The following is a 25478-nucleotide window of genomic DNA, read 5'->3' on the forward strand; positions in this document are numbered from 1 at the left end:
CTGAGGCCGCTCTACTGTGATAGCCAACACATCGGTACTTTCAGTTTCACCCTTATGAGATATTTTGTGGAGTTGTTCATAAGATAGGCCTCACATCTAAAGATAAATAGGCTTGGGGTCACTCCAACTGACAAGACGGCGTCCATTCGGCTCTTCGCTCTCGTCAGTTCGCCGTCCAGTGGACGAAAATTAACCGACAACAGTTAATTTTAGTGGAAAAAATGCAGTTTGGGCTCTGGTCTGACGGGCCGGATTGGACCCCCTAATGGGCCGGTTTTGGCCCGCAGCCCATATGTTTGACACATGTATATATGATACATGGCGGGGCACAGAAAAACCCTCTGAGGAAATATGCGTAGAAACCAGAGTACTCTGACAAAATCCACGCAAATATGGGGAGAACATATAAATCCAGAATCGAACCCCGAACCTCAAAATTGTGCCATATGCTGTCCACTAGGTCCTCTGTACTTATGTTCTTCCTGTTATTTTATTTAATAAAAATACAGCAATTGACCCCATGACTTTGAAAGCCAAGTTATGAAAAAACTATTTTTTTTTTTTTTTTTCTCTCCTTCCTTCAACATTCTGTGAGGAGCAGAGGAGCAACCTCTTGGGGCCACTTAAGCTTTGATGCAGCCGAGCCTATTTCTCCGTCAAGAAGGAATAACATGAATAGATGAATAATTCCGAGAGCGCTCCGAATGGGGAAACGCTCTCGGCCACCTGACAGGTCGTCACAAGTGAGATGGCGGTGTAGGGGAGAAATCCTGATCACTGATTGCTTTGCTTTTTCATCTAAATCACAATGGGGAACCGCACGGTATACAGTACGTCACCACACTTAATTTAATATTTATGAGTCTAGAGAGGAGGATCAAACTCGGTGGGGTAGTCATGCTAAACGGATGTAAACAGTCTACTAGCGAGACGTCTACTGCGTTAAATAAACTAATTGTGTCAGAGAATGATACCCCTGGTGCCAAATGCTCTGGTTTTGACGTCGAAGAACATAATAATGTTCAATTGAAGAGATGGCTTGCGTGTAGAGGGCTGAAAAAGACGAAGAAAAGAGCCGACCTGATCGCAACTGACACTGACATTCTCCAGTTTCAACAAGCTATCCTTCCTTTACCACCATATGCCCTGTCTGTCATATCTGGTTGTCTTACGTCTTTGAATTGTTATTGCGTTTTTTGTGTATGTGTCTGCGTGTGTCTCTTGGGCACAACCAACAGCACTCGCTATTAGAGGTGCACCGATCACAATTTTCTGGCCGGTCACCGGTCCTAGATCTTTTCAAAAGTCTGACCTGCGGTTCTCGGTTTTTGCCGATCGTGATTTTTTTTCTTCACAATAAGCAGCCACCTTCAGTGTTCCAATTTGTTTTATTGAAAAACATTGAACAGTATCGGCGAAACGATGCAAGCGGTTTGTTTGAACTGCACATTAGGTATTTCTCTCAAATAAAAATAAAAGGCTATTAATCATCTCAGCAGAAGAGGGCACTTTTTCAGACATCTGAGGAGAGAGATGAGATGGGTGGGAAAGATCGGTTTATTTGTTTAAGGGACTGGCCGATCACCGATCCCCCCCCCAAATTAAGGAAATCGGGGCCAATTAATAAGCCAGCTGATCGATCAGTGCACCCCTACTCACTATGAATCAATCCTTTCAATTATTATATCCTTCCCGCTTATAAACCCGTTTCCTTAATTCAGAAAAGGCCCTACATCAGGGATGGGCAAACTCGGTCCTTGAGGTCCGGAGTACTTCAGGTCTTGCAGGTTTCCCTCTTCCAACACAAGCTGTTTCCAATCAATGGGATCGTATCGATCCCATTGATTGGAAACAGCTTGTGGGATCGATACGATCCCATTGATTGGAAAAGCTTGTGTTGGAAGAGGGAAACCTGCAAGACCTGAAGTACTCCAGCCCTCGAGGACCGAGTTTGCCCATCCCTGCCCTACATATAAATGTTCATACATGTCACAGCTGCACGAAAGGCAAAAAAAACACCAGGCGTTCAGCAAGACAGGTCCATACAACAGTGACAACATTTTAGCATTTTTCCCTCGTCTTTCATTATTTTTTTTTATTTTTTTTATTTTTTTTTAATTTTTATTTTTTTTTATTTTATTTATTTATTTATTTATTTTTTTCTTCTTTTTAAGAGCTCAGAATTGTTCATTCGGTAGTCTTACCGATTCAACGTCTTGTCATCATTGCTCTTTTTTTTTTTTTTTTTTTTTTTTGTGTGCGTGTGCGTGCGTGCAAATACGTATAAATTTATACTCCATTCATTCACCTAAAACCTTATAAATATCCCATTACCCTTCGCCTTAACCAGGTACTTCAGAATCTTGCCAGAGTCGTGAGGTTTAAATGGTCAGGAGACCAGAGAAAAGGTCAGAAATAAAGAGAAAAGAAAGGTAAATCAAAGTGAAATCCAGCACCGACCAAACACTTCCTGCCTTCCCCATGATTACAAAATCAAAGTCTTACGCCAACCCCGGAAGCCTCTAAATTCCAGCAAATTTAGCGAGATCTCAAGAGACCAGAGGAAAAACTAAAGAGAGGAAGGAGGGAAGGATCGATAAGGCAGAGTGAGATCCATAGAAGCCAGTACATCCAATCCATCAAAGTGAAGTCCAGCACCAACAAGACCCCTCCTGCGTGGTTACAAAACCAGAGTCTTATGCCAACCCCAGAAACCTCATACTTCTAATAAATTAAGATCTCAAGTGACCAGAGGAAAAACTAAAGAGAGGAAGGAGGGAAGGATAGATAAAGCAAAGTGAGAACCACAGACACCAGCACCAACTGATTCAAGGGGCTGTGGGAGGGAGAGGGTACTTCTGTTGAGTTTCAGTAGATGCTGGTGCGACGGATCTGGCATGCATAAGGACCACCACCAAAGAAAGAAGCCGTCAACCGCGGTCCAGCAAAGCGAGCACCCCCCCCCGGAATCCCCAGGCCGCGGCAGCACCAAGGCCACCCCCAAGCCACCCGAGCGGACACCGGTCGGCGAGCCGACCCAGACACCCGGAACACCCCCCGCCCCAGCCCCGGCCCACACCCCCGAGCCCAAGGCCGCAGAACGAGGCCCAGCGGGCCCCCACAGCGCCCCACCGGTCCCCAGCCCCCATCCCCCCACGACCCCCCCGCACCCCACCCAAACCCGCCATCCACCACGACCCAGGCCCCACCACCCCCGACCCCCCAAACCCCCGAACACACCCCGACCCCCAGCACCCAACCCCCCACCCACCCATACCTCCACCCCCCCCCCCCCTCCCCCAAACAAGCCGCCCCCCCCCCCCCCCCCCCCCCCCGACGGCCGCCACCCCCCCCCCCCGGAAACCGGCACCGGGCAGCAGCGCAGAGAGGGAAGATGTGCCCACCCCACCTCCAGCCGCGCGAGATTTGCACAGCGGCGGGAGGGGGGAAGCAGAGGAGGAAGCACCAGGGGAGAAGGCGGAACACCAGAACACCGAGCCCGGTGGGGAGAGGCCCCGGTCGTCACGCCTGAGTACTAGTGACGCCTAACCCTGTTACTGAGTCCGCCAGCTCGCCGACTGGCGAGCTCTACCCTTACACCGGGAATGTGGCCCCACCCAGTGTATATACAAGTGTGTGCGTGTGGTGCATTGAAATTGGGAGCAGGTGAGTCGGAGCAGAGGGAAAAAATTTCCCCTACTCCGACACACCCGTATCCCCCCCCAAAAAAATGAATATGTATATGTGTGGTGCATTAAAAAAGGGAATGGAGGGACAAAGTGGTGGGGCAGGGACACAAATGGGGGGGACCACAGCGCTGCCAGGCACTGCAGTCCATCCCCTCTGATGGCTCCCCGCCCCAACTCACCCCTCCCCTTGGGAGGTGCATTAAAATTGGAGGGGAGTTGAAGGGTGAAGACGGTGTTTCCACCCTTCCCCACCCCACCAAGAAATGTGTTGTGTGCCCTATGTGTATATTTACAAAGTGTATAGTGCAAGCTAGTGAAGTGAGTAAGAGGAGCGACCAGCGGGGCCTCACCCAACCCGGCGGGTGTAGGTGGCACGCCCGCCCCCCAGCACCCCCACCCCCACCCGCCCCCCACCTCATCCACCCGGCACCACAATGGGCGGACAGCCAGCGCAGCAGGGCTACCGGACAGCCCACCGGCCACCGGAGCCCGCCCGGGGCGCCAGGAGTTATACCGGAGTGGGGCAGGCCCCAAACCCTCGCCCGGCCCCCGGAGCCCGACGCCCGGGCCGGGGAGGGAGCCCCAGGCCCAGGGAGAGGGAGGGGCCGCAGGGCAGACAGGGAAGGGGGGGGGGGGAAGCGGGGAGAAGACGACAAGAAGGCGAAAGGGCGGCTGCAGGGCAGGAGGAGGGAGGGCGACAAGGGAAAAGGGACCGGGAGGCAGAGGAGGATGGGCGGGAGGAGGCGAGGAGGGAGAGGCGACGGGGGGGAGGAAGGGGGAGGGGAGAGGGAACCACGGGGCACACCGGAGGCCCACCCACCCCGAACCGCGGCGCCGGGCACGGAGCAGCGGACCGCGCCGGGACGGCACCGCCCCGGGCACCAGGGGAAGCACCCCAACACCGCACCCCACAGGGGGCCCAGGGAGCGGCCAAGACGCAACCGCCACCGAGTAGACAACGGGGGGGGGGGGGCAGAACCACCCCCGCCCGACCACAGGGGACGGGGTCAAGAAAATTGACTAATTAGCATGCAGTAACACCAAGTGTTGATGCTTAGTGCCCACTAGAAATAGATCTTAAGGAGTTATTGAGTATAGTGTCGTATAGTGTGGTATGCTCGAGCCCACTAGCAGCAACTAGGTTCCTGACTATATAAAAATAAAAACAATCAGATACAAAATACCAAATACAGAAGCAGCGAAAACAGAAGTTGTAACGATGTGGTGGCTCTCGTTAACAGGCAGAATCTTGGCAGGATTAAGTTGCCAAATTGAGATTAAAATATTCTATGTACATAGACCATATTTGTTTAAATCTTGATACTCGTCTTTCATTATTGTCGTCTGGCAATCGGGGTAGTGCCAAACGCGACACATTAAAAATAAAGACAATCGCTTACCTCTTTGGGACGGCGGTGGCTGGCAAGGGCAGGATTGTCATCTAGAAACATACATGCATGCCCCCCAACAAAATGTTTACTCCATATGAAGGTGAAAGGCTTCACTTCGCTGTCGCTAAACTGCTCTTTTGGACATCCACACAAGTTGACTCCCGTTCACATTCATCACTCTCAATTTTTGGCTTCGGGAAACGAATAAAGAATACATCCTTCATACAGTATGTGGACGATTGTGGTGTCTGGGGTGGGGTGGTTTCTGCAAGTTCCACAACAGCTGTGTTTACTCTGCATGTCGTTTTTCCGGAGATAAACGGGAACAAAACAAGCACTATTTGCATTGCTCGTGAGCAAGCAAGCAATGAGCAAGCTTCTTTCTTGAGCTCTTTCCGGGTTTAAGCTGCTGAAGTCATGTGACCTTGCAGTCTAAGAAAAGCTCTCGTGCAGTTCCCCATTCCAAAACAAGCGGTACAGTTGATGTAAGAAAATAAAATAAAATAATAAAAATAATTAAAAAAAAAAAAAAAAAAAAAAAACTCTACTGAACCGTGAATTGTTCCAGGAAAGAGTGTCATTGTCTTGCTGTTTGTGCACGTGACATTCTTCAGAACATTCTTACAGTCAACCTCCCATGATGCTCTGTTGAAAAGAATACGTACATTGAAGCAATCATGTGACATGATGGAGGATGATATGCAAGTTCAGTTTCCCGTCTAAAAAGCCCTCAATTGCTGTTGCGTAACAGCCCACTTGGCGTGCATGAAAATGTGCACGCGCTGCGCCGTCGTCTTGAAAGTTACAACGTTACGCTTGCGCAGGCATTGGTGAGAGATGTTTTTGTCTGTGGCTGACATCCACTTTGTGCTGCGATTTTTCTCCTGGGAGAGTTTGTATTGGTTTGTTGTCAACCTATTGCCACTTGGTGCTATATTACTCAATCAATTCTGGTCGTTAAAGGGCTTTAAATGCTGCCCGAGCGCCAGGAAGATGCATCGGCCCTCTTGGAATCGTTTGATGCTGCAAATTGCCAGAAAAATCACCAGGTTTTTTTTTGTCTTTGTAACTTCTGCATCCTGTTGAAAATGTACGTATATTAGGGTTGAATTTTGTATCACGAATTACAGGTGGGCGGAGCTTTGCCAAAAAAAAACACAGAACTCTCACAATTCAACTCTATGATAATCCCAGCAAGGGGCGAGCAAATGTTTGCAAAGCTAGCGAATGTTAACATTGTTCGTCAGGGTTCGTTCAAGGTCGCAACGTTCGCTAAACCTTCTCTAAACGTTTGCAAAGTTGCTAAATGTTTTTTCTTGTTGCAAGGGAATTTCGAACATGTTCAAAGTTTCCTTGCATCAAGAAAGAGAAAAAAAAGTCAGTTTATTAAAAAAAAAACATTAAAATGCTTGGCGAACGTCTGACAAACATTGCAACCTAAAATGACACCTGACGAACCCTGATGAGATTCGCTAGCTTTGCAAACGAGGGGTTTCTGGTATGTAAGCCATTTTAAACGAAAAAGAAAACCTTTTAGATAGTTATTCAGTAAACTTTTCATGTTCTGTGGGAGGCAGAGCGCACTCCACTCATTAATTTATGACCGCTGCCCGTTTATTTTCCTTGTACTGCCTAACGCACCTCTTTTTGGGGACACTCTGAATTACCGAAATGGCACATTTGAGCAACGTTCAACTTCTGAGTTTGCAAACGGTCGGAGCGAAGCTATTTCCAAACACACCCACAATGATGAGGGAACGTGAATCTTTCCCACGGTATCGGTTTTTGTAAATTCAATTTCTCCTAAAAAAAAAATAAAAAATATACATTCTTTTTACCGGTCCGACTTGGAAGTAATGTTAATTTTGTCAACAAAAACTAAACAAAAATCATTTCCTCAATGCACTTTTTTCACCGGACTAAAACTAGATTAGACCCCTAATTAAAAAAACAATAACTGGGACTAAATGAGTATGCATTTTCGTTGACAAATGAAGATTGGACGAAAATGTACTTCACTTACTAAAAACTGGACTAAAATCTATCGACATTTTAGTTAATGAACAAAACGAGACAAAAATTATATTTAGTAAACTCCTGTCTCTGCTAATCTGTCACTGTGACACTATCATGTGACACACAATGACACACCCCCTTTCAAATCTGCACCAAGCGAGTGCAACGTGCACAAACATTAGGGGTGCGCCAAAAAATCGATTCATAGAAGAATCAAGATTCTCATTTATTAAGATTCAGAATCGATATTTAATATCAAAAAATCGATTTTATTTAAATTAGAAATGAAGAAGGGGAAAAGGCAGTTGTAGCCCACATGCTGTTTTTGTGGAAAAAGGCACTTACAATACAAAATTAATAAATGTTTAAACAAAAAAAAAAGACACTTCAATGTCTCTATTTGTCATTTTGTCTTGCAAAGCAGACTGGAGCAGATCATGACACTTTTTTGCATATCTGTAAATTAAAGCAGAAATCATTTGTCAATCAAATAATTTAGAATCAAAAATCATTTGAATTGAGAATCGAAAATTGATTCTGAATCGACTCGTAGACCCAATCGTGAAACAGTCAAAGATTCCCAGCCCTAGCAAACATGGGACAGACAGAAGGTGGATTCACGGTGAAATATATAAAAAAATAAAATAAATAAATAAAAGTAAATTATGGTTATAATATAACACAAATCCAATGTTACAACAATAATGTTGATCCAAACACTAACTAATGCTGGATAACTTGCTAGCTCGTAGCATGGAGCCAATGTAATTGTGTGGGAAGTTGTTTCATCAAAAAAATGATAAAATTTGATGTAAAATAGTCTTAGATCCAAAATGTTCAATGTAATTTGGTGACCAAAAAAAATATATACAGGGCTGAAATGATTGTCCTGACTAAAACCAGACTAAATTGTTGACAGTTTTTGTTGACTTAAACTAGATGTATAAAATTATGTTTTCTCGGACTAAAATAAAGACTAAAATGCTAGTTTTATAGTCGACTAAAAATGGACTAAATAAAAAAGGGATGAGCTTGACTAACTGTGATTAAAAAGTAACAGGTGTGATTGAAACTGGACTAAAACTGAGACTAAATTTAAAAATGGCTGATAAAATTAACACTACTTGGAAGGAAGAAATATAGCAAAACAAAACAAAAAAAACGCAATTGAGTGGAGCCACAATAACCAAACTGCAAACACCGTGCATCAGTTTGATGCATTTAGAGCCATTTTACTCTTGATCATGTCACCCACTTCACTTTGTCGTTTAGGTAACAGCATAATGTTGTGATGAAGTTGATCTGTGGCTAATGACGCCCTTTGCTAACCGTCTGACCTACTTCAACTGCATTATCCCGCCGCTGTACGCCCATTATGCTAAACGCACCCGCCCGCGTCTCGCTGACACCTGCACTTGGGGTTGTGTTGGCGAGGGCCCTCGCTTACACGTGTCAAGTGATACTTGATCTTTCATGGAGATCATCGGAACCGCCTCGCAGCGAGCATCAAAACCACGACTGTGTAAAAGTTACTTGATGAAGCTGGCTCCTTACGTTAAGTACACGACTCACAAAAAGTGTGGGCTTTTGATCGAAAATTCGATATGAATCTAAAATGTGCACAATAGCCAACACAAATGTTGTCCAGTCACCCGAGTGTAGCTGAGGGAAGTATTTCAGTCTGCATCCGAGTCCATTCTGAAAGCCTCGCTTTGTGCACTTGGAACAGACAAAAAACTGTCTTTCCCGTCCTGAAATAGAAGAACAATTTACATTTAGGGACAACTGGCTAATTTCTAAAATGATTAGTTAATTGATGTAGAGCTGTGTCCCAATACTTTTGTCCATGTACATTATACACGCTAAAAGAGAAAACACACCAATTCAGGCAACGTGTCTGCCTGATTGTTTGAGAAGATCAAGAGTTTCTTTCAATGTCAGTGGCATGCTCCACAAGTGGTTGTTGTCATGGTGACTGCAGCATCCTCAACGCAAGCACACATGTACGCAAACGCGTTACACATAACACTCGACTCAACTTTAATTCTCGAGCACTTTCAAAACAACTGCAACTGTAATGAAGTGAAATTGTATAAGATCAGGTTAACAACATGTTTTGTTTTTTTTCTTGAACATTTTAGTTGACTTAGCTTTCACAAACTGTATTGTTACCACTCACTCTCGTTTGTTGTATTGGGCGGCATGGCTCCGTGGTAGAGTGGTTGGTTGTTTCGCTTTGTGCAGCATATGGTGTCAATAAAGCGCTATATGAAAAGCAGTCCATTTACCGTTTGTATGAATTGAATTGAACTGAATCCGATGTCATTTTAGTGCAGGCTCATTTGACATCCTCAGTTTTATCCTCAACTGTCAGCAACGACGGTGAGAATTCCTTTGATGACATTGCACAAGTGTAGGCAGCACAAGGCAGCAAACTTTTTGGCTGAATAACTCGTCCTTCAAGGCCGCGTTGTTTTTTTGCGCGCTCGTCCCCCGCGCAGCCTTGAATGTATTCTGACGAGGTTTGGAAGTCTTTGTCGGCACTGAAAAGCCTCCGTCCTTTTGTGATCGACAAGGGCTAGGGTTATGTTCGGGTTTTTCTCCCATCATCACCATTTGGAGCCATTACGAGCTTTGCAAGGATATTTTTCATCTGCTTTTCATTCATGAACATCTTTTCTCTTACTGGCCTGCCTCACAACTCCTCCACCAGCCAATGGAAAAGAAGAGCTGTGGGGGGAGGGGAGGGGGGTGGATGTATAATAGCGGCAAGTGGGAGGATCACACTCAACATCTCGGGGTTCGCCCTCCCCGCAGTCACTCGCCAATCTCACTCCGAGCGAGGAGCAACCTCGGCGGAGAGCGTTCGCTCTTGACAAATGGCCACGCGAGAGGACGAGAGTTTTTAAAAGGCGGGATCATGAACGCCACAGGCCAGGAAGGTCCGACACTGGGCTACCGCAACCGGAGCCGGGCGCCGCTTCCCGATGGGCGGGATGCCTCGGAGGGCTGCTACGAGCAGCTGCTGATCTCCACCGAGGTCTTCCTGACGTTGGGCGTCGTCAGCCTGCTGGAGAACATCCTGGTGGTGGTGGCCATCGCCAAGAACAAGAACCTGCACTCGCCCATGTACCTGTTCATCTGCAGCCTGGCCGTGGCCGACATGCTGGTGAGCGCCTCCAACGCCGCCGAGACCGTTGTCATCGCGCTGGTCAATGGCGGCCGTCTGACCGTCCCCGCGCGGCTGCTCAAGAGCATGGACAACGTCTTCGACTCCATGATCTGCAGCTCGCTGCTGGCGTCCATCTGCAGCCTGCTGGCTATCGCCGTCGACCGCTATGTCACCATCTTCTACGCGCTGCGCTACCACAACATCGTCACCCTGCGGCGGGCCGCCCTGGTCGTCGGCGGCGTCTGGACCTGCTGCGTGGCGTCGGGCGTCCTCTTCATCATCTACTCGGAGAGCACCACCGTGCTGGTGTGCCTGATCGGCGTCTTCTTCACCATGCTGGCGCTGATGGCCTCGCTGTACGTGCACATGTTCCTGCTGGCGCGGCTGCACATGAAGCGCATCGCCGCGCTGCCAGGCCAAGCGCCGGTCCGGCAGCGCGCCAACATGAGGGGCGCCGTCACGCTCACCATCCTGCTGGGTGTCTTTGTGGTGTGCTGGGCGCCCTTCTTCTTGCACCTGCTCCTGATGATCAGCTGCCCGCGCAACCCGTACTGCGCCTGCTTCATGTCGCACTTCAACATGTACCTCATCCTCATCATGTGCAACTCGGTCATCGACCCCGTCATCTACGCCTTCCGGAGCCAGGAGATGAGAAAGACCTTCAAGGAGATCTTCTGCTGCTTGCACACTCTGGCGTGCATGTAAGGCTTCGATTGTGGTTCGATTGCGAGGTCGGTCTCGCCAAGGGGACCAAAGTTCCAAGTCAAGAATGAATGTTGACTGAAACGTATTCATCCTAAAATGATATCAAGCACCATCATCGACACCATCATTACGACTCAGGGGATGAGAAAGTCCTTCAAGGAGATCTTGTGAACGGCTTTGATTGGTTTGGCCGACGATACGAGGGTCATTCACTAATTAAGGTGAATTTTTCAGTATAAGGATTTCTAATACTAGGGAGCCGGTAGGGTCCATCACGAAAATATTTATGATTGCAATATAACACAATAGCATTGCGTTATATTGAAAACGATTGCGATATATTGCAATACTATTGCGTTATATTGAAATAACTATTGCGTTATAACGCAAAACTATTGCGTTATAACGCAATAAGTTTTGTGACACTATTGCGAAATAACGCAAATTATTTGCGAGAGAGTGCACTTCTGGGTCATTTGCAACAGGCTTGGGTATCATTAACACGACGATTGTTTTGTTCATTCACTTTTAGTGAATATATACATAAAATAAATATAATTATGTGTTGCAAAATAACGCAATGTTATTTTTGGAGGGGAACGAAAGATTTCCGGGTCATTAATTTAAGTGTACGGTGGCGCTGGCAGCTTCATGGATGATGGTTTGGAAAGACTTTTACGAACTAGAGATCTAGAGGACATAACTTCGCATGCAAAGCGATAAGTTATCAATTAAATGTTTAATTAACTAAAAGTGAATGAACAAAACAATCGTGGTGTTGATGACAGCCAACTTTCTGTTGCTAATAGTTGCTAATGAACCGGAAGTGGAATCTCTCATTCTCTCGCGCACAATTTGCGTTAATTCACAATATATTTTTGGAAAAATCGTTGCGTTAAAACACAATAGTTTTGCGTTATATCGCAATAGTTAGTTCAATGTATGGCAATAGTATTGCAATATAACGTGATAGCATTGCGTGAACGCTTTCAAGGGAACAAGCAGGTGAAAGTCTGAATGAAGGGGAAAGGTCTCCTATGAATCTCAACTGGTTTGCACCCTTCGGTAACCAAAAACTTGTGACAAAGTGACTGCAGTTCAATCCTGGAGCATGTTTCTTGGTCGGCTATCTTTGTTAGTCGGCAAAACTCTCAAAGTTTTTCTTTAATCTGCAAAAGAAATTAGATCCATGTGAAAAAGAAGTAAATCGGAAATGTAAAAAAACGTAAGCTTCTATCTCTATTAGAAGTCTTTATGCTGAAAAATTCAATTTATTTATTGAATGACCCTCGTAGCTTTCACAAAGGCAACGGGCCGCCTTCCTTAGGAAGTCAAGGATGAACCTTGACTGCAAAATCGTTGCGTTTAAAATGAAGATCACAGAGTTGTGCTGAACGTTTTTGGTCACCTACAAATTTTCTTCAAGATTCCCATGAGAATATTCGTCCATTCATTCAGACGAATATTTACAAGAAGAATCTCCTTTTCCAAATGTCCTTCCTCAAAGTCAAAGCGAGCATTTGTTACGAATGTCACCAAAAGATGAGCCATGAACATCTAACGGCTCCACTGCCATCAAAAGCCATGGTGTCCCAATACTTGTGTCCAGACAGATGGCACATTACAATTCCAGCCTCCTGTTAATTTCCCACAAACATGTCCTCTGAGATTCCAGTGAGCGTATGGGAAGAAACGAGACATCCCTGAAGGAGATGCTATCAGTCATCTGATTGCAGAGGAATGAAAAAACTAATCGGCGCAACATATTAACAAAACATATATTGACAACAAAGACTTGAAGTGTGTCTGCCGTTGCGGTAGGACGTGTTGTTCCCAAACCCCCCAAGACCCCCCACCCCCCCCGCTTGCTGCTGCTGCTTCAAAAAAAGACGAGAACATGCTCTCGGGTAATCATGAGGCGAGAGCGCGTACAAACGAGAGATTTGTTGCACTCACACAAAGTTCTTGTGTCGCTCCGATCAAGTACAATCGCTACTTGAGCAAAACTGCTGTGACGTCTCACATTTGTCCACCTCAAACGCACCTCCGGGGCAGGTGTTCGCAAATGTTTTGGGTTCAGGGAATACTGACAGCAGTCTATTTTTGAGTGAGGAAAAAAAAAAAAAAAGTCCTCATGTTTACTATAACAAATTCACTTTTTTTTTTCTTTTTTTTTTTGGAATAGAAAAAAAAAGTAATGTTATGAGAATGAAGTTGTATTTTTTCAAGATAAAGTCAGTTATTAACAAAGGCGAGTCATATGTTGACAAGTAAATTTCAAAAATACAACTTTATTCTGGAAATCATACCTCTACTCTCTAAGAAAAATAGGACAAAATAGATTTTTGGTCTTAAATAGGACACTTAAAAAAAAAATATATGTTTTGCGTTGTAAAAAAATATAATAGGATGAATTGTGTATGAATGCTGAATGGAAAAAAATGTGGAATCGTATTGAATGAAAGGAATGTTGTTGAATGATATGGAATTATGTTGAATAGTATTGAATTATTTGAAAAGATGTTATAATATATATTGTATGATTAGAGAGTGATCTTGAATGATCGTGGTTAAAATGCATGCATTGAATGATGTGGAATGATGTTCAACAATATTTCTTTCTGTCTTTCATTCATTCCAGACAAAATATTGGTAAAAATGTGCTATTTGTGAGTAAAAAATTTTGAATGAATGATTTAAATTTCAAATGGAAACTATTTGAAACTGTTATTTTGAATGTGGCATAGAAATGAATCGTCAATACGTCCTGGAGTAAATTTGGCCTCAATTGGAATGAATTGGGATTTTTGGGGGTGAAAAATCTTGAACTCGAGGAAAACTGGGAATATTTGGAATTTGGAATGAGAAAAACAAGTCTGTGAAGTGTGAATTTTTGGAACATGTTGAGTTGGAGTGATTTGAATCGGTTGCGAAATGACCAAAAAAATGGTGTAAGAAAAATTAATAATAATAATAATGAATATGAATAATAAATAATAAATGTGTAAATGCTTTCAGCCTTCATATAATAATGCACCTTTTGTTCTAAAAAAAAAAAAAAGTATTTATGCAGGGATGTCATTTATGTGATGATATTTTTGTAATCATATGAGAGCTTTAATGTGTACATGATCTACTTGTTGACACAAACACACACGCAAAAGTGTTGAAGCGATTTGTGACTGTGCAGTTGAAGAGACTTAGAAATGACATCATCGCGCTGACCTGAAACAGTACATGTGAAAACGCGTAATTGTGTCGATTATGTGTTGTGTCACGTCCCCGTGGCGTTAGCCTAGCATGAGCTGTCTGTCAAGCTGCACAGTCGCTATGGTTACAGTCCGCCGCGCTTTGCTGCCTTACGCGCGATAACAATCGACCATCACGTCAGGTTGCATTTGTAAATACGACGATGCGAGTCAGAACGTTCTGCTGATTGATGTGTTAAAAAAAAAAAAAAAAAAGAGACAAAAGTTGTCCAAGACTAAACATGACTAGAGACTTTTCTTGTGAACAAAAAGAAGACCTAGGACTTGCCTGGAGCCTGATTTACTAAAGGTTTGCGAGACGATCCCGACCAGACGATGGTTGCATCTGCCAAACGGCAAAATTACCACGCTATTCATTTTGCACAATTTTATGTACCTCTCCTGAAAAATAACTGTAAACCGACATTGGAGTGTGTCACTATAACTGCAGTTACGTTGGCAAGGAGGAGATGTTGGCAAAATTAAATCTGGCCCTTGGACTTGGGTATTATCTCAGAACAGAGATGGGAAAAACCCTGCCACTGTTCAGATTTTGCTGCAGGTGCTTTTACTCAACTGCAGGTAAACAAGGTCATTACGAGAAGCACTTGTGACTAAAGCCAAACTCTGGCAGGGTTTTTACTTTCTTCACCTGGTTTTCTAATCTCTTTCTGGGAATTCTCTGACAAAAGATTTGGGACTTCGTTTGTAGATTGGGCCAATGAATGGGAAGGGGAAAACCCTTGAAAAATATTTGGCCATGATATAAGACTTGGGATTTACTGGAGACTCTGACCAAAGATTTGGTGTGCGATTAAAAAAGTTGACGCGCAGTTTTTTGTTTGTTTGTTTGTTTCTTTTCTCCAGCAGTACCAGATTAGTAGCAAGCAGAGGTGGGTAATCCAGGTCCAGAAAGTAAAAACCCGGCCACAGTTTGGCTTTAGCCACAGGTGCATCTAATCAACCAGCAGGTAAACAAGTTACTTACCAATCGGTCAAGTAGAACCTCCTGTGACTAAAGCCAAACTGTGGCAGGATTTTTACTCCTGGACCTGGATTACCCACCTCTGGTAGCAAGACACCTGGACCAAAAGGATACTTGGGACTTTCTGGCGAGTTGGACATGACAAACTTGGGATTTACAGGAGACTTAGACCAGATGACTTGGGAATTGCTAGAGTTCTGGGAGTCACTGGAGAATTGGAAGAGAAAGAAATAGCGGAAGAACTGTGATTGGCTAATTTGGGAATCGTGTGAGACTTGAGATTCACTGGAGACATAGATCATGATGACTTGGAAATTACTAGTGACCTGGAAGGCAATGGAGACTTGGGATTCGCTAGAGACTTGGAAGAGATGACTAAGGACTAGTGAGGGACTGAGATGGGCTAATCTGAGAATTATTTGAGACTCAAGATTCACTGGAGACTTCAACATAAGATTTTGGAATGAATGGATACTTGGACCAAAAGGATGAAGTATCGTAACTTGTCTTTCCTTTGAGTCTTCTTGGGAGAACAAAATAAGGACTGAACTTGACCAGAATTGTTGAAATGAGATGATTTGGGACTTGCTGGAGAATTAGACCAGATGACTTGGGAATTGCTAGAGTCCTGGGAGTACTGGAGACTTGGGATAGTTGACTATAAGGAATCGTGAAGGACTGTGTTTGGTTAATTTGGGAATTGTGTGAGACTTGAGATTCACTGGAGACTTGGGATTTGCTGGAGAATTAGACCAAGATGACTTGGAAATTGCTAGGGACCTGGAAGTCAATGGAGACTTGGGATTCGCGAGAAACTTGGGAGAAATGACTAAGGACTGGCAAGGGACTGAGATGGGCTAATCTGAGAATTGTTTGAGACTCAAGATTCACCGGAGTCTTCAACATTAGATTTTGGACTGAATGGACACTTGGACCAAAAGGATGAAGTACTTGTAACTTGTCTTTCCTTTGGACCTCCTTGGGAAGACTAAGGAATGAACTTAACCAGAATTGTTGAAATGAGATGATTTGGGACTTGCTGGAGACTTAGACCAGATGACTTGGTAATTGCTAGAGTCCTGGGAGTCACTGGAGACTTGGGAGAGATGACTAGAAGAAATAGTGAAGGACTGTGATTGGCAAATTTGGGAATTGTGTGAGACTTGTGATTCAGTGGAGACTTGGAAATTGCTAGAGACCTGGAAGTCAATTGGAGGCTTGGGATTTGCGAGAGACTTGGGAGAGAGTCTTCAACATAAGATTTTGGACTGAAAGGACACTTGGACCAAAAACATGAAGTACTGTAACTTGTCTTTCCTTTGGACCTCCTTGGGAGGACAAACTGAGGACTGAACTTGGCCAGAATTGTTGAAAATTAGATGATTTTTGGGACTTGTTGGCGACTTGGTGGAGTCAAGTGTGGTCACAAGTTGCTTCTTGTATCTTAGCCTTAAACCTGCACTGTGATGTCCAAAGAAGTGAGCGTAATTTTGTGTCATTTTTATTTGGTGTTCTTGCGCTAAATGTTCATTAGTGCATCATGTGAGCCACTGCTGGAAAGTTGAATAAAGTTGTCTTTAAATGTCCTTTGAGTCTGCTTCATTTTGGGTAAAGGTTTTAAAAGTGCCTCATTTTTTTCCAAAGGGATAAAATGATTCATTGCTAGCAATTTGTCATGCATTTATTTATACACAAGGGCCATTCATTCTCTCTTTCTTAATATCAAACAAAACAAAGCAAGTAATAAGCGCATGACACTTGAAATGAAATCACAATCAAGTACGCTCATGTCATCTCATTTATTTCACTTGTTTGCAGTACAATTATGAAAAATGCGGCATCATATTCCTAAATGTTTTGTAGCTGGCAAACACTAATTATTAGTTTCATAATTTCTTTAATAAAAACATTGCAGAGCTGCATGTGTGACAAATGAATGTTCATTCAAGTCTATTCAGGCTCCATAATTAATTCCAAACAAAGTGAAGCACCAGAGGAGACATTACCATTTTTGTTTTATTTTTAACCATTAGGAAAAGAAAATGTAAGTGAATTAAAGCAGTGAAATCATTTTGGAGATCATCACCAAGACCTTGAATGAATACATGAACACATGTTCAAAAACGTTCAGTGCCTATAAATATTAACTCCATTAGCAAGATTCAGATGCTAATTGAAATTATTTGAAGATTCTTTTCAAGCAAGAAAAAAAATTCCAAAATAAGATCAGTTTCCAGAAACTTCCATCGTTCTTTCCTTCTAAATCTTTGCTACACAACAAATGCAGGAATGAGTGGAAATTGTGTAATTTGCATGCCAGACCACTAGATGGCAGTGCCACTTTGTAAGCACAGCACCATTGAACTCACACAAGTAAATCCACTCCAGAAGACGCCTGTGTTTAATTATTCTGTATACACTTTACGTGTTCATTTTCAGTCATGTTTAGTTTAACATTGGCTTCAAAACTGTTTTTTTTGTTTGTGTTTTTTAAATTAGATCTGAAAAAGTTTCTGATTTAATACTCCAAAACATTACCGTGTAAATAAATGGCTAAAAAAAAAAAAAAAAAAAAAAAAAAAGGTTTGTTTCCATTTTGAAAGGGTTTCAATTTGGTTTGCAAATGTTTATTTTCAGGTTCTAAACATTTTTGTCACGTAAACAAACAACCGACAAAAGTTATACTCTTTCGGACAGATTTCTGTTTTCATTTCAAATCGGCTTGAAAAACTGTTTCAAATTTCATTTTTTAATGTTGACATTTTTAATGTAAAAGTTTTTCATTTAAGGGCAGTTTTCAAATGTTTGTGTGGTCAGACTGCAAATATTAATTCATGTAAACAACCAATCAGTCATGCCCTTAAAAAAAAAAAAAAATTTAACATAAGTCCAAAATCAGTTTTTGAATTACATTTGATATTTTTCCAGACTTGAAACACTATTATTATGCAAACTTTAAACCGCAAAACAAATGTGTCATGTAAACAAGTAGGCATAACAATAACATTTTTCACTTATTATCAGTCAGTTTTCACATTAGTTTGAATTCAGTTTTCAAACCAGATTTAAAGTATTGACAGACAGAGGCGGAAATATTTCTGTTATCGTTTTGAAACGGTTTTCAAACAGATTTTCAGTCATGAGCAAAACTGCCCTTTTTCTTGTCTCTTTTCATTTGAACTGCTCAAATCTTGTCACAGGAGAAGAACAGCACGTCTTCTTTTATGGTCGTTGGAGTCGGAGTCACGCCGCCCTGCTCGCCTTGCGACCTTTATTGGACAAAGTCACTCAAACTCTCCGAATCTCCGCGGACGCCACTTTACTGCCATGGCAATGCCATCATTTGCATGAAAGCAGCCCGACAGCACCGTGCAAGAGCAACTTTCTTCACAGGTAATAATAATAATAATGATAATAATAATAATGCTGATGATGATGATGATGATGATGTTTGAAAAGCTGACTGTATTTTGAACCTGAGCCTCCAGTCTGGGATTTAAGATAATTGTTTTGGGTCAAAAATGCCCCAAAATGCCAAAATTGTTTTGAATAATGTTGTCATATTGGTAAGTGTAGAGATTTTCTTCCGAGGACATATAGCACAGCCCCATATGGGATTTATGAACAAAAAGTTTTGACTTACCCGGACATGAATTGCAACCTATTACTCAAAGCAAATATGACTGTCACAGAATACGGCGAACGTATACTTGAAGGGTTTGAAAAAGTACATTTGTGGAGAATGCAATAATAAAAGTGTTTGAATTCAATTCTGGGGATGACTCGCGCAGCCTTGCAATACTTTTTTTTTTGGTTTCCACGGCGACAGAGCCGATGGGAGGAAAGCTGATCGCATCCAGCGGGCGGAAAACAGATGACCATTCAGGGACGGAATTCAAATTAAAATTATTGATTTTGACAGATGGAACATTTAATTAAACACAGGAATTCATCAAAGTTTGCACGGAGAACATCTGGACTTTTTTTTTTTTTTTTTTTTTTTTTTTAACATCTCTTTTTCTCTATTGTCTGCTTGTGGCCCTAAGCAAACTTTGTTGAATATAATTTTAATTAACATATTGGTGAGGTTTTGTTTGTTTTTTTCTTTGTCGCTGGGAGGTGAAAAAAAGTCATTCAGCTAGAATCACAAAACTTTAGCAAATGTCAAAAAGTAATCAAAGTGTTTAAATACAATTATTTAGTGAGATCATAGCATACTAAATTGCACGAGTAGGCGTGAGCGTCGAGCGTTGCTGCGTACACTCTAAAAACTGTTGGGCCAAAAATAACCCAAATTGCCTCAAGAATGGCTCGACCCAACTTTTTTTTTTTTTTTTTTTTAATTACTTAACCCAAAAATTTGGGTCAAATAAAAATGAATAACCCACAAAGCAACCCAATTCTTGGGTCACTTTGTGGATTGACCCAATTTACTGAGGTAGTTCAATAACCCAATAGAATTGGGACAAAAATGAACCGATCCAACTGTATGAGTTATTTAACCCAAGATGTTGAGCAAAATTTAATTAATAACCCACAAAGCAACCCAATTCTTGGGGTGTTTTGTGGGTAATTCATTTGACCCAACTTATTGGATTAGTTCAATAACCCAACAGAATTGGGTAAAAAATGAACCGACACAACTTTATAAGTTATTTAACCCAAAACATTGGGCCAAATTCAATTAATAACCCACAAAACAAGCCAACTCTTGGGTTGTTTTGTGGGTTATTCATTTGACCCAACTTATTGGATTAGTTCAATAACCCAATTGAATTGGGTCAAAAATGAACCGACCCAACTTTTTGAGTTATTTAAGCCAAAACGTTGGGCCAAATTCAATTAATAACCCATAAAGCAACCCAATTCTTGGGTTGTTTTGTGGGTTATTCATTTGACCCAACTTACTGGGTTGGTTCAGTAACCCAATTGAATTGGGTCAAAAAAGAGCCGACCCAGCTTTTTGAGTTATTTGGCCCAAAAAGTTAAGTCAAATTAAATTTATAACCTACAAATCATTCCATTTTTTGTGGGTTATTCATTTGACCCAACTTTTTGGGTTATTCAATTAACCCAAAAAGTTGGGCAAGGCCCTTTTTGAACCCAATTTGGGTTCGTTTTGACCCAACTGTTTTTAGAGACTGCATTTAATATGTGGAATTATTTGATTCCGCTTCATTAGATTCACTCACATCTTTTAAATCAAAACCGATTTTCCGATTCGTAAGAAAATAGATTGTATGGATGGAATTAGTTTTTTGTTCACCCCGAGTAGAAAGTACAAATGTCTTTTTTCAAATGTAGAGAATAAAAGTGAAATAATTGTCAGAGATACTTGTATTGTATTGTCCAGAAACCTGAAAAATCCGCCCAAGTATCGGAAGAAAGTATTTGTGATTCGTTACTGGCCACCATTTTTCTTAGTATGGATGTGAAACTGAACACGCACACACCTGCAGTGCGGTGTGTTGTTTCCATGCGCACACGCTAGGCCGCACCAATCAGATGTTAATGCATGTGAGCGGGCCGTTTCATAAATGCAGTAAATGAGCGACGTGCGTCCATTGCCGCCGTGACGCTCTATAATTGGCGCTGATGGGCACAGGTCGGCCGGCCACGCTCCCGTTGATTAGCGGCTCCTGCCTGCATGGCATTTCGGGGAAAGAAACAAAAAAACAAAACAAAAAAACTACCAAATGAGCACACAGAAAATCACACAACGTCAACTCAAGCTCGCACACGCTTGCACTTTTTCAACCGAAACAACAAACACAAAGTGAGGCCATCACGAACATGTGACGCTTCGCGACTAGGAGTGTGCCGATATATATCGATATCGCGATACTTTGTCACCCAATAGATTATCGATACGCCTACGCAAGTATCGCAATATTTGTCGTTAATATACAGCCACTATAACGGCTCCATTGTTCATGACTTATTGAGCAATTACTTGGCGGGCCACTAGGGGGAGCACCTCATAAGAGTGGCGGGGAAATGGACGCAAGTCTTCAGGCGAAGAAGACTCATCAGCTTAATTTTTTTAAATTCTTATATATATATATTTCACTTTTATTAGTATTTAATTAATATTTTTAGATATTATATTATGTATTTACGGGCGGCACGGTGGAGAGTGATTAGCACGTCCGCCTCCCATTTCTGAGGACTCCGGTACGAGTCCAGGCTCCGGCCTTCCTGGGTGGAGTTTGCATGTTCTCCCCGTGCCCGCGTGAGTCTTCTCCGGGTACTCCGGTCTCCTCCCACATTCCAAAGACATGCATGGCAGGTTAATTGGGCGCTCCAAATTGTCCCTAGGTGTGTTTGTGAGTGTGGATGGTTGTTCGTCTCTGTGTGCCCTGCGGTTGGCTGGCAACCAGTCCAGGGTGTCCCCCGCCTACTGCCCAGAGCCGGATGAGATAGGCGCCAGCACCCCCCCGCGACCCTCGTGAGGAATAAGCGGTCAAGAAAATGGATGGATGGATATTATGTATTTATATTATTTTTATTATATTATTATTATTTTATTATTCATTTTATCGTAGATTATCGTGGATTTATTACCTGAGCAATATATCGATAATTGTGGTATCGTCATATCGTGAGATAATTGTTACCGTGAGCCTTGTATGGCATTTTGTATCGTATCGTGAGGTACTCACAGGTTCCCAGCCCTAATAGCAACCCCGACGTCATTAACCGGAATCTTTGTCAGAACCAGTCGTATGATCTCCACGATAATCCGAATTAGCAGAAGTATCTTAAAACTGATTCATGCTCAGAAGCAGCATTCGGCCCAGGATCGTAAAAACACGTCAAAGAAAATGGGGGTGAAGGCGTGTCACCCTCCACAAGGGGGCAGCATTATCCTTACATTAGCGCAGAAGGCACTTGCAAGTGATGATTGCTCTTTTCTTCTGAGCTGGAAACTTTGAAAACTTTGCCAAACGTGAAAGTGGAAATGCAAGGTCGGACGGCAAGAAAGCACAATGTACATATTGAAACATTTAGTGATGAAAATGATTGTTTAAAAAGTGAAGTGTTGTACTTTACAAATGGCAAACGCTTTGTGATTTTTTTTTTTTCCAGGTCAAGTCACGTTTTCATGTGGCTGAGTGCTTAAAAGCTGCCGTGTGCTCATTTTGAAATGTCAGTGTTATGGAAAGGCTCTTCGTCAACCCGCCCTTTTTTTTTTTTTTTTTTTGGTGCTAATCAGAGTAAATAAATTCAAAAACACATTCTATTATATCGAAAAGATGGTAATATGATGTAAAGCTCAAATAAAACAAAAAAAAAATCAGATAAATAAGTGAATGACTAATATCGTAATAATAAAAATACAAATATACTGTCAATGTATAATCAGAATAAAATGATAATAATATAGATAAATATCATCCTGAAGTAAATATCAAAATGTGGATACGAGCACTGTTGCACACCACACAAGCGTGGAGGCAACAATTGTGAGATTTCATTATCATCATTCATCACGATATCCAATCATTATGCGCATGCATGTGTGCTGGGTCCGTGTGCGTATAACTCAATTTAGATTTAGTCCGTCCGCGCTCGTGTTCCTTCTGCTTTATTGGGCGGCAAACCTGCTGAGTTGCTATGGAAACGATACAAGAGCACTGCGTCAAAGGACAAGGATTTCTGTCGGAAAAACAAGTCATGCCTCCCCCAATTAACGATTAGCCACGCGAGAACTTATATCACGCAAGTTACATAACTTTTAGAAACACGTGCACAACAAAAGCAACAATAGCAAAATGTTGAAGTGTCATAACAAACAATTCGAGGATGTTCTGATCATTTTCATGAAGAAGGTTGGAAGAGTTATGGTCCAGAAGTGGACAACCACAACCTCCTTGATTGCAACTGCAACCTGCAGTGGATGGATGGATGGATGGATGGATGGATGGATGGATAAATGGATGGATAAGTGGATGGATACATGGATGGGTGATGGATGGATATATGGATGGATGATGGATGGATATATGGATGGATGATGGATGGATGGATGGATGGATGATAAATGATGGATAAATGGATGGATGGATGGATGGATGGATGGATGGATGATAAATGATGGATAAATGGATGGATGGATGGATGGATGAAAGATAGATAAATGGATAGATGGATGGATAAATGGATGGATAGATAAATGGATAAATGGATGGATAGATAGATAGTTAGATAGAAATTGACGGTTAACACAGTAGTGTTGTGGCGACCTCTCTTGTTCAGAACGGGAAGTGCGTCTCGAGTCACGCTGACGTGCGTTTGTGCAAGTTTGTTGAGTGCGCTTCAAAGGTTTGCAAGGCGAGAGCAGATGTTTCCATGCACGCTGATATCGTCATGGGCACATCACTCACTTTGTCAACAGATGCGGGCGGGAAATGACTTTTTTTATATAATCTCTCACCACACAAAATCTGAAATGAAAACAGCTCATTTTCCACTGATTAAAAAAAAAACTGCATGTACAGAAAAAAACTGTATTTAAAAAAATTACTTTAAATATGGAAGAGCTGACACTGAACAACAAAAATACTGTGGAATCAAATGAACTGTTGAAAAAAAAGTAAGACTAGAAAGAAATGTGTGCAAGGAAGAGATAAAGACGTTCAATGTCTCTTTGGTTGGTCAAATTCACTGATAAAAGTACTGCTTTGGCCCAGCTTGTGGAGTCTTTGCATCAAGCAAACATGTGGAAGTGAATCATTTCGACAAAAGTAGCGCTTTGCCACATCTATTAGTAATGTGAAACCGTTTTGTGAGGATGTCAGTCATTACAGAGTTTCGCTACAGGGATTTAATTAAGTAGTGCTAACTTAATGCTAACACGTAATGCAAAATTCCATTGATGGGCTAATTTATATGTAACATTGATATTTAAACATAAATGGTGCAGAAACATGATATAACAACAATAATAATAATGATAATATATAGCTATATGACAGTAACAATAGCAAAATAATAATGAATAAAGGAAACATTTGCCAGGTTTAATAAAATAGGTGTTCTGAACAATATTTTACTAAAATAAAACACATTTTAATTAAAATTAAATTAGAGAGCATTGTTTCTTTTCTTCTTCTGCATCCATTTCTTTCTGCATCCATTTCTGTTAGTGGCACATCATGCACCTTTCATGCTTCCACTTGCATATCCCCACGGCCACTAGGGGGCAGGCGAGCACCGTCATCAGCGGCAAGTCGTCATTAAAAGTGTCAAACAAGCACATCGCAGTATTGAACATTACATAGTTTAATATCCATCTTTTTAAGTAGCTTTTTACACACACCTCGTGTGTTGATGAGGTGCGGGGCGTGGGGGGGTGAAGCTCCACGGGGGTAATCAACTATTCATTACCCAGCATGCATCACTCCACAGACACTCACTGTTTGTGTGTGTGTATCACACAACACTCACTTTTACTTAAGCAAGTCATCCGTGAAGGCGCATGATGTGTTGTGACACGTCCGAGTAGGATGCTGATGTTGGCCGGTTGTCACGGCAACTGGGGGGTGAGGCTCAACAGCTTGCAGGCAGGTCAACTATTCATCATCTAGCTCAGGGGGGGGCTCAAACCGGGCTCTGAGGACCCCCGGAGGTCAGCATGTAAAACGTCTGCGTTGATTTGTCGTAGAAAGAAAAAAGAAAAAAGGATAAACATAGATGCTATTTCACATTAGCATGAAGCTAGGCTAAGTTTGAAATGAACAAATGTCATTTTTGTTTAGTTTGAAAATTGTTGATAGCTTAATGGGTTAATGTGAGTACAACAAGACGGGATTAGCAGGTGAGTACGTGATGGAGGTGGATGGTCGGGGTGGAGGATGGAGAATTCGCGCCTGACGCCTCGTGAAGGTGACTCGGGATTTACTCGTACCTGTTTCCCCATTACGCAATCGCCGCCCGGCATCTTGGGTGCCGACGTCTGGCGAAATAAATGTCTTCCTCTTCCTCGCTGGCCTTGGGTTTGTGATATGATTTCAAAATCAGGATAGACGTGGACAAAAAAAAAATGGCCGACCTTGAGTGGAAAAACGACACTGTGTCGACAAAAGTATTGGGAAGACGAAATGTGAACTCTGTAATTTCCTCAAAATGGCAGCTTCAAAACAAAATGGCCAACTTCCTGTTCAGTTACTTTTCCAAGCTTCCTGTTGTCATCGACATGTACGCCCAATTTAGCAAAGTAGTATCGTGTAAATTAATGTTCACAGAATGGCAGACTTCCTGTTCAGTTTC

General features: G+C 42.4%; 2 protein-coding genes across 3 annotated transcripts in view; both read left to right on the forward strand.

Annotated features, from left to right (window-relative positions):
• LOC144009144 (cadherin-20-like) overlaps nt 1–25478 on the forward strand; it is a 141113-nt gene that overhangs the window by 13516 nt on the left and 102119 nt on the right. For both annotated transcript variants that reach the window (XM_077508691.1, XM_077508692.1), the window contains one exon: nt 18407–18599. The gene's annotated coding sequence lies outside the window, so the exon portion shown is untranslated. The remainder of the gene's footprint in view (nt 1–18406; nt 18600–25478) is intronic.
• mc4r (melanocortin 4 receptor) lies at nt 9915–16792 on the forward strand. Its single transcript, XM_077509394.1, has one exon. It carries the CDS (start codon nt 10017–10019, stop codon nt 10971–10973), a length of 957 nt encoding a protein of 318 aa, XP_077365520.1. The 5' UTR covers nt 9915–10016; the 3' UTR covers nt 10974–16792.

This window comes from Festucalex cinctus, chromosome 20, assembly GCF_051991245.1.
Source record: "Festucalex cinctus isolate MCC-2025b chromosome 20, RoL_Fcin_1.0, whole genome shotgun sequence".
NCBI lineage: Eukaryota > Metazoa > Chordata > Actinopteri > Syngnathiformes > Syngnathidae > Festucalex > Festucalex cinctus.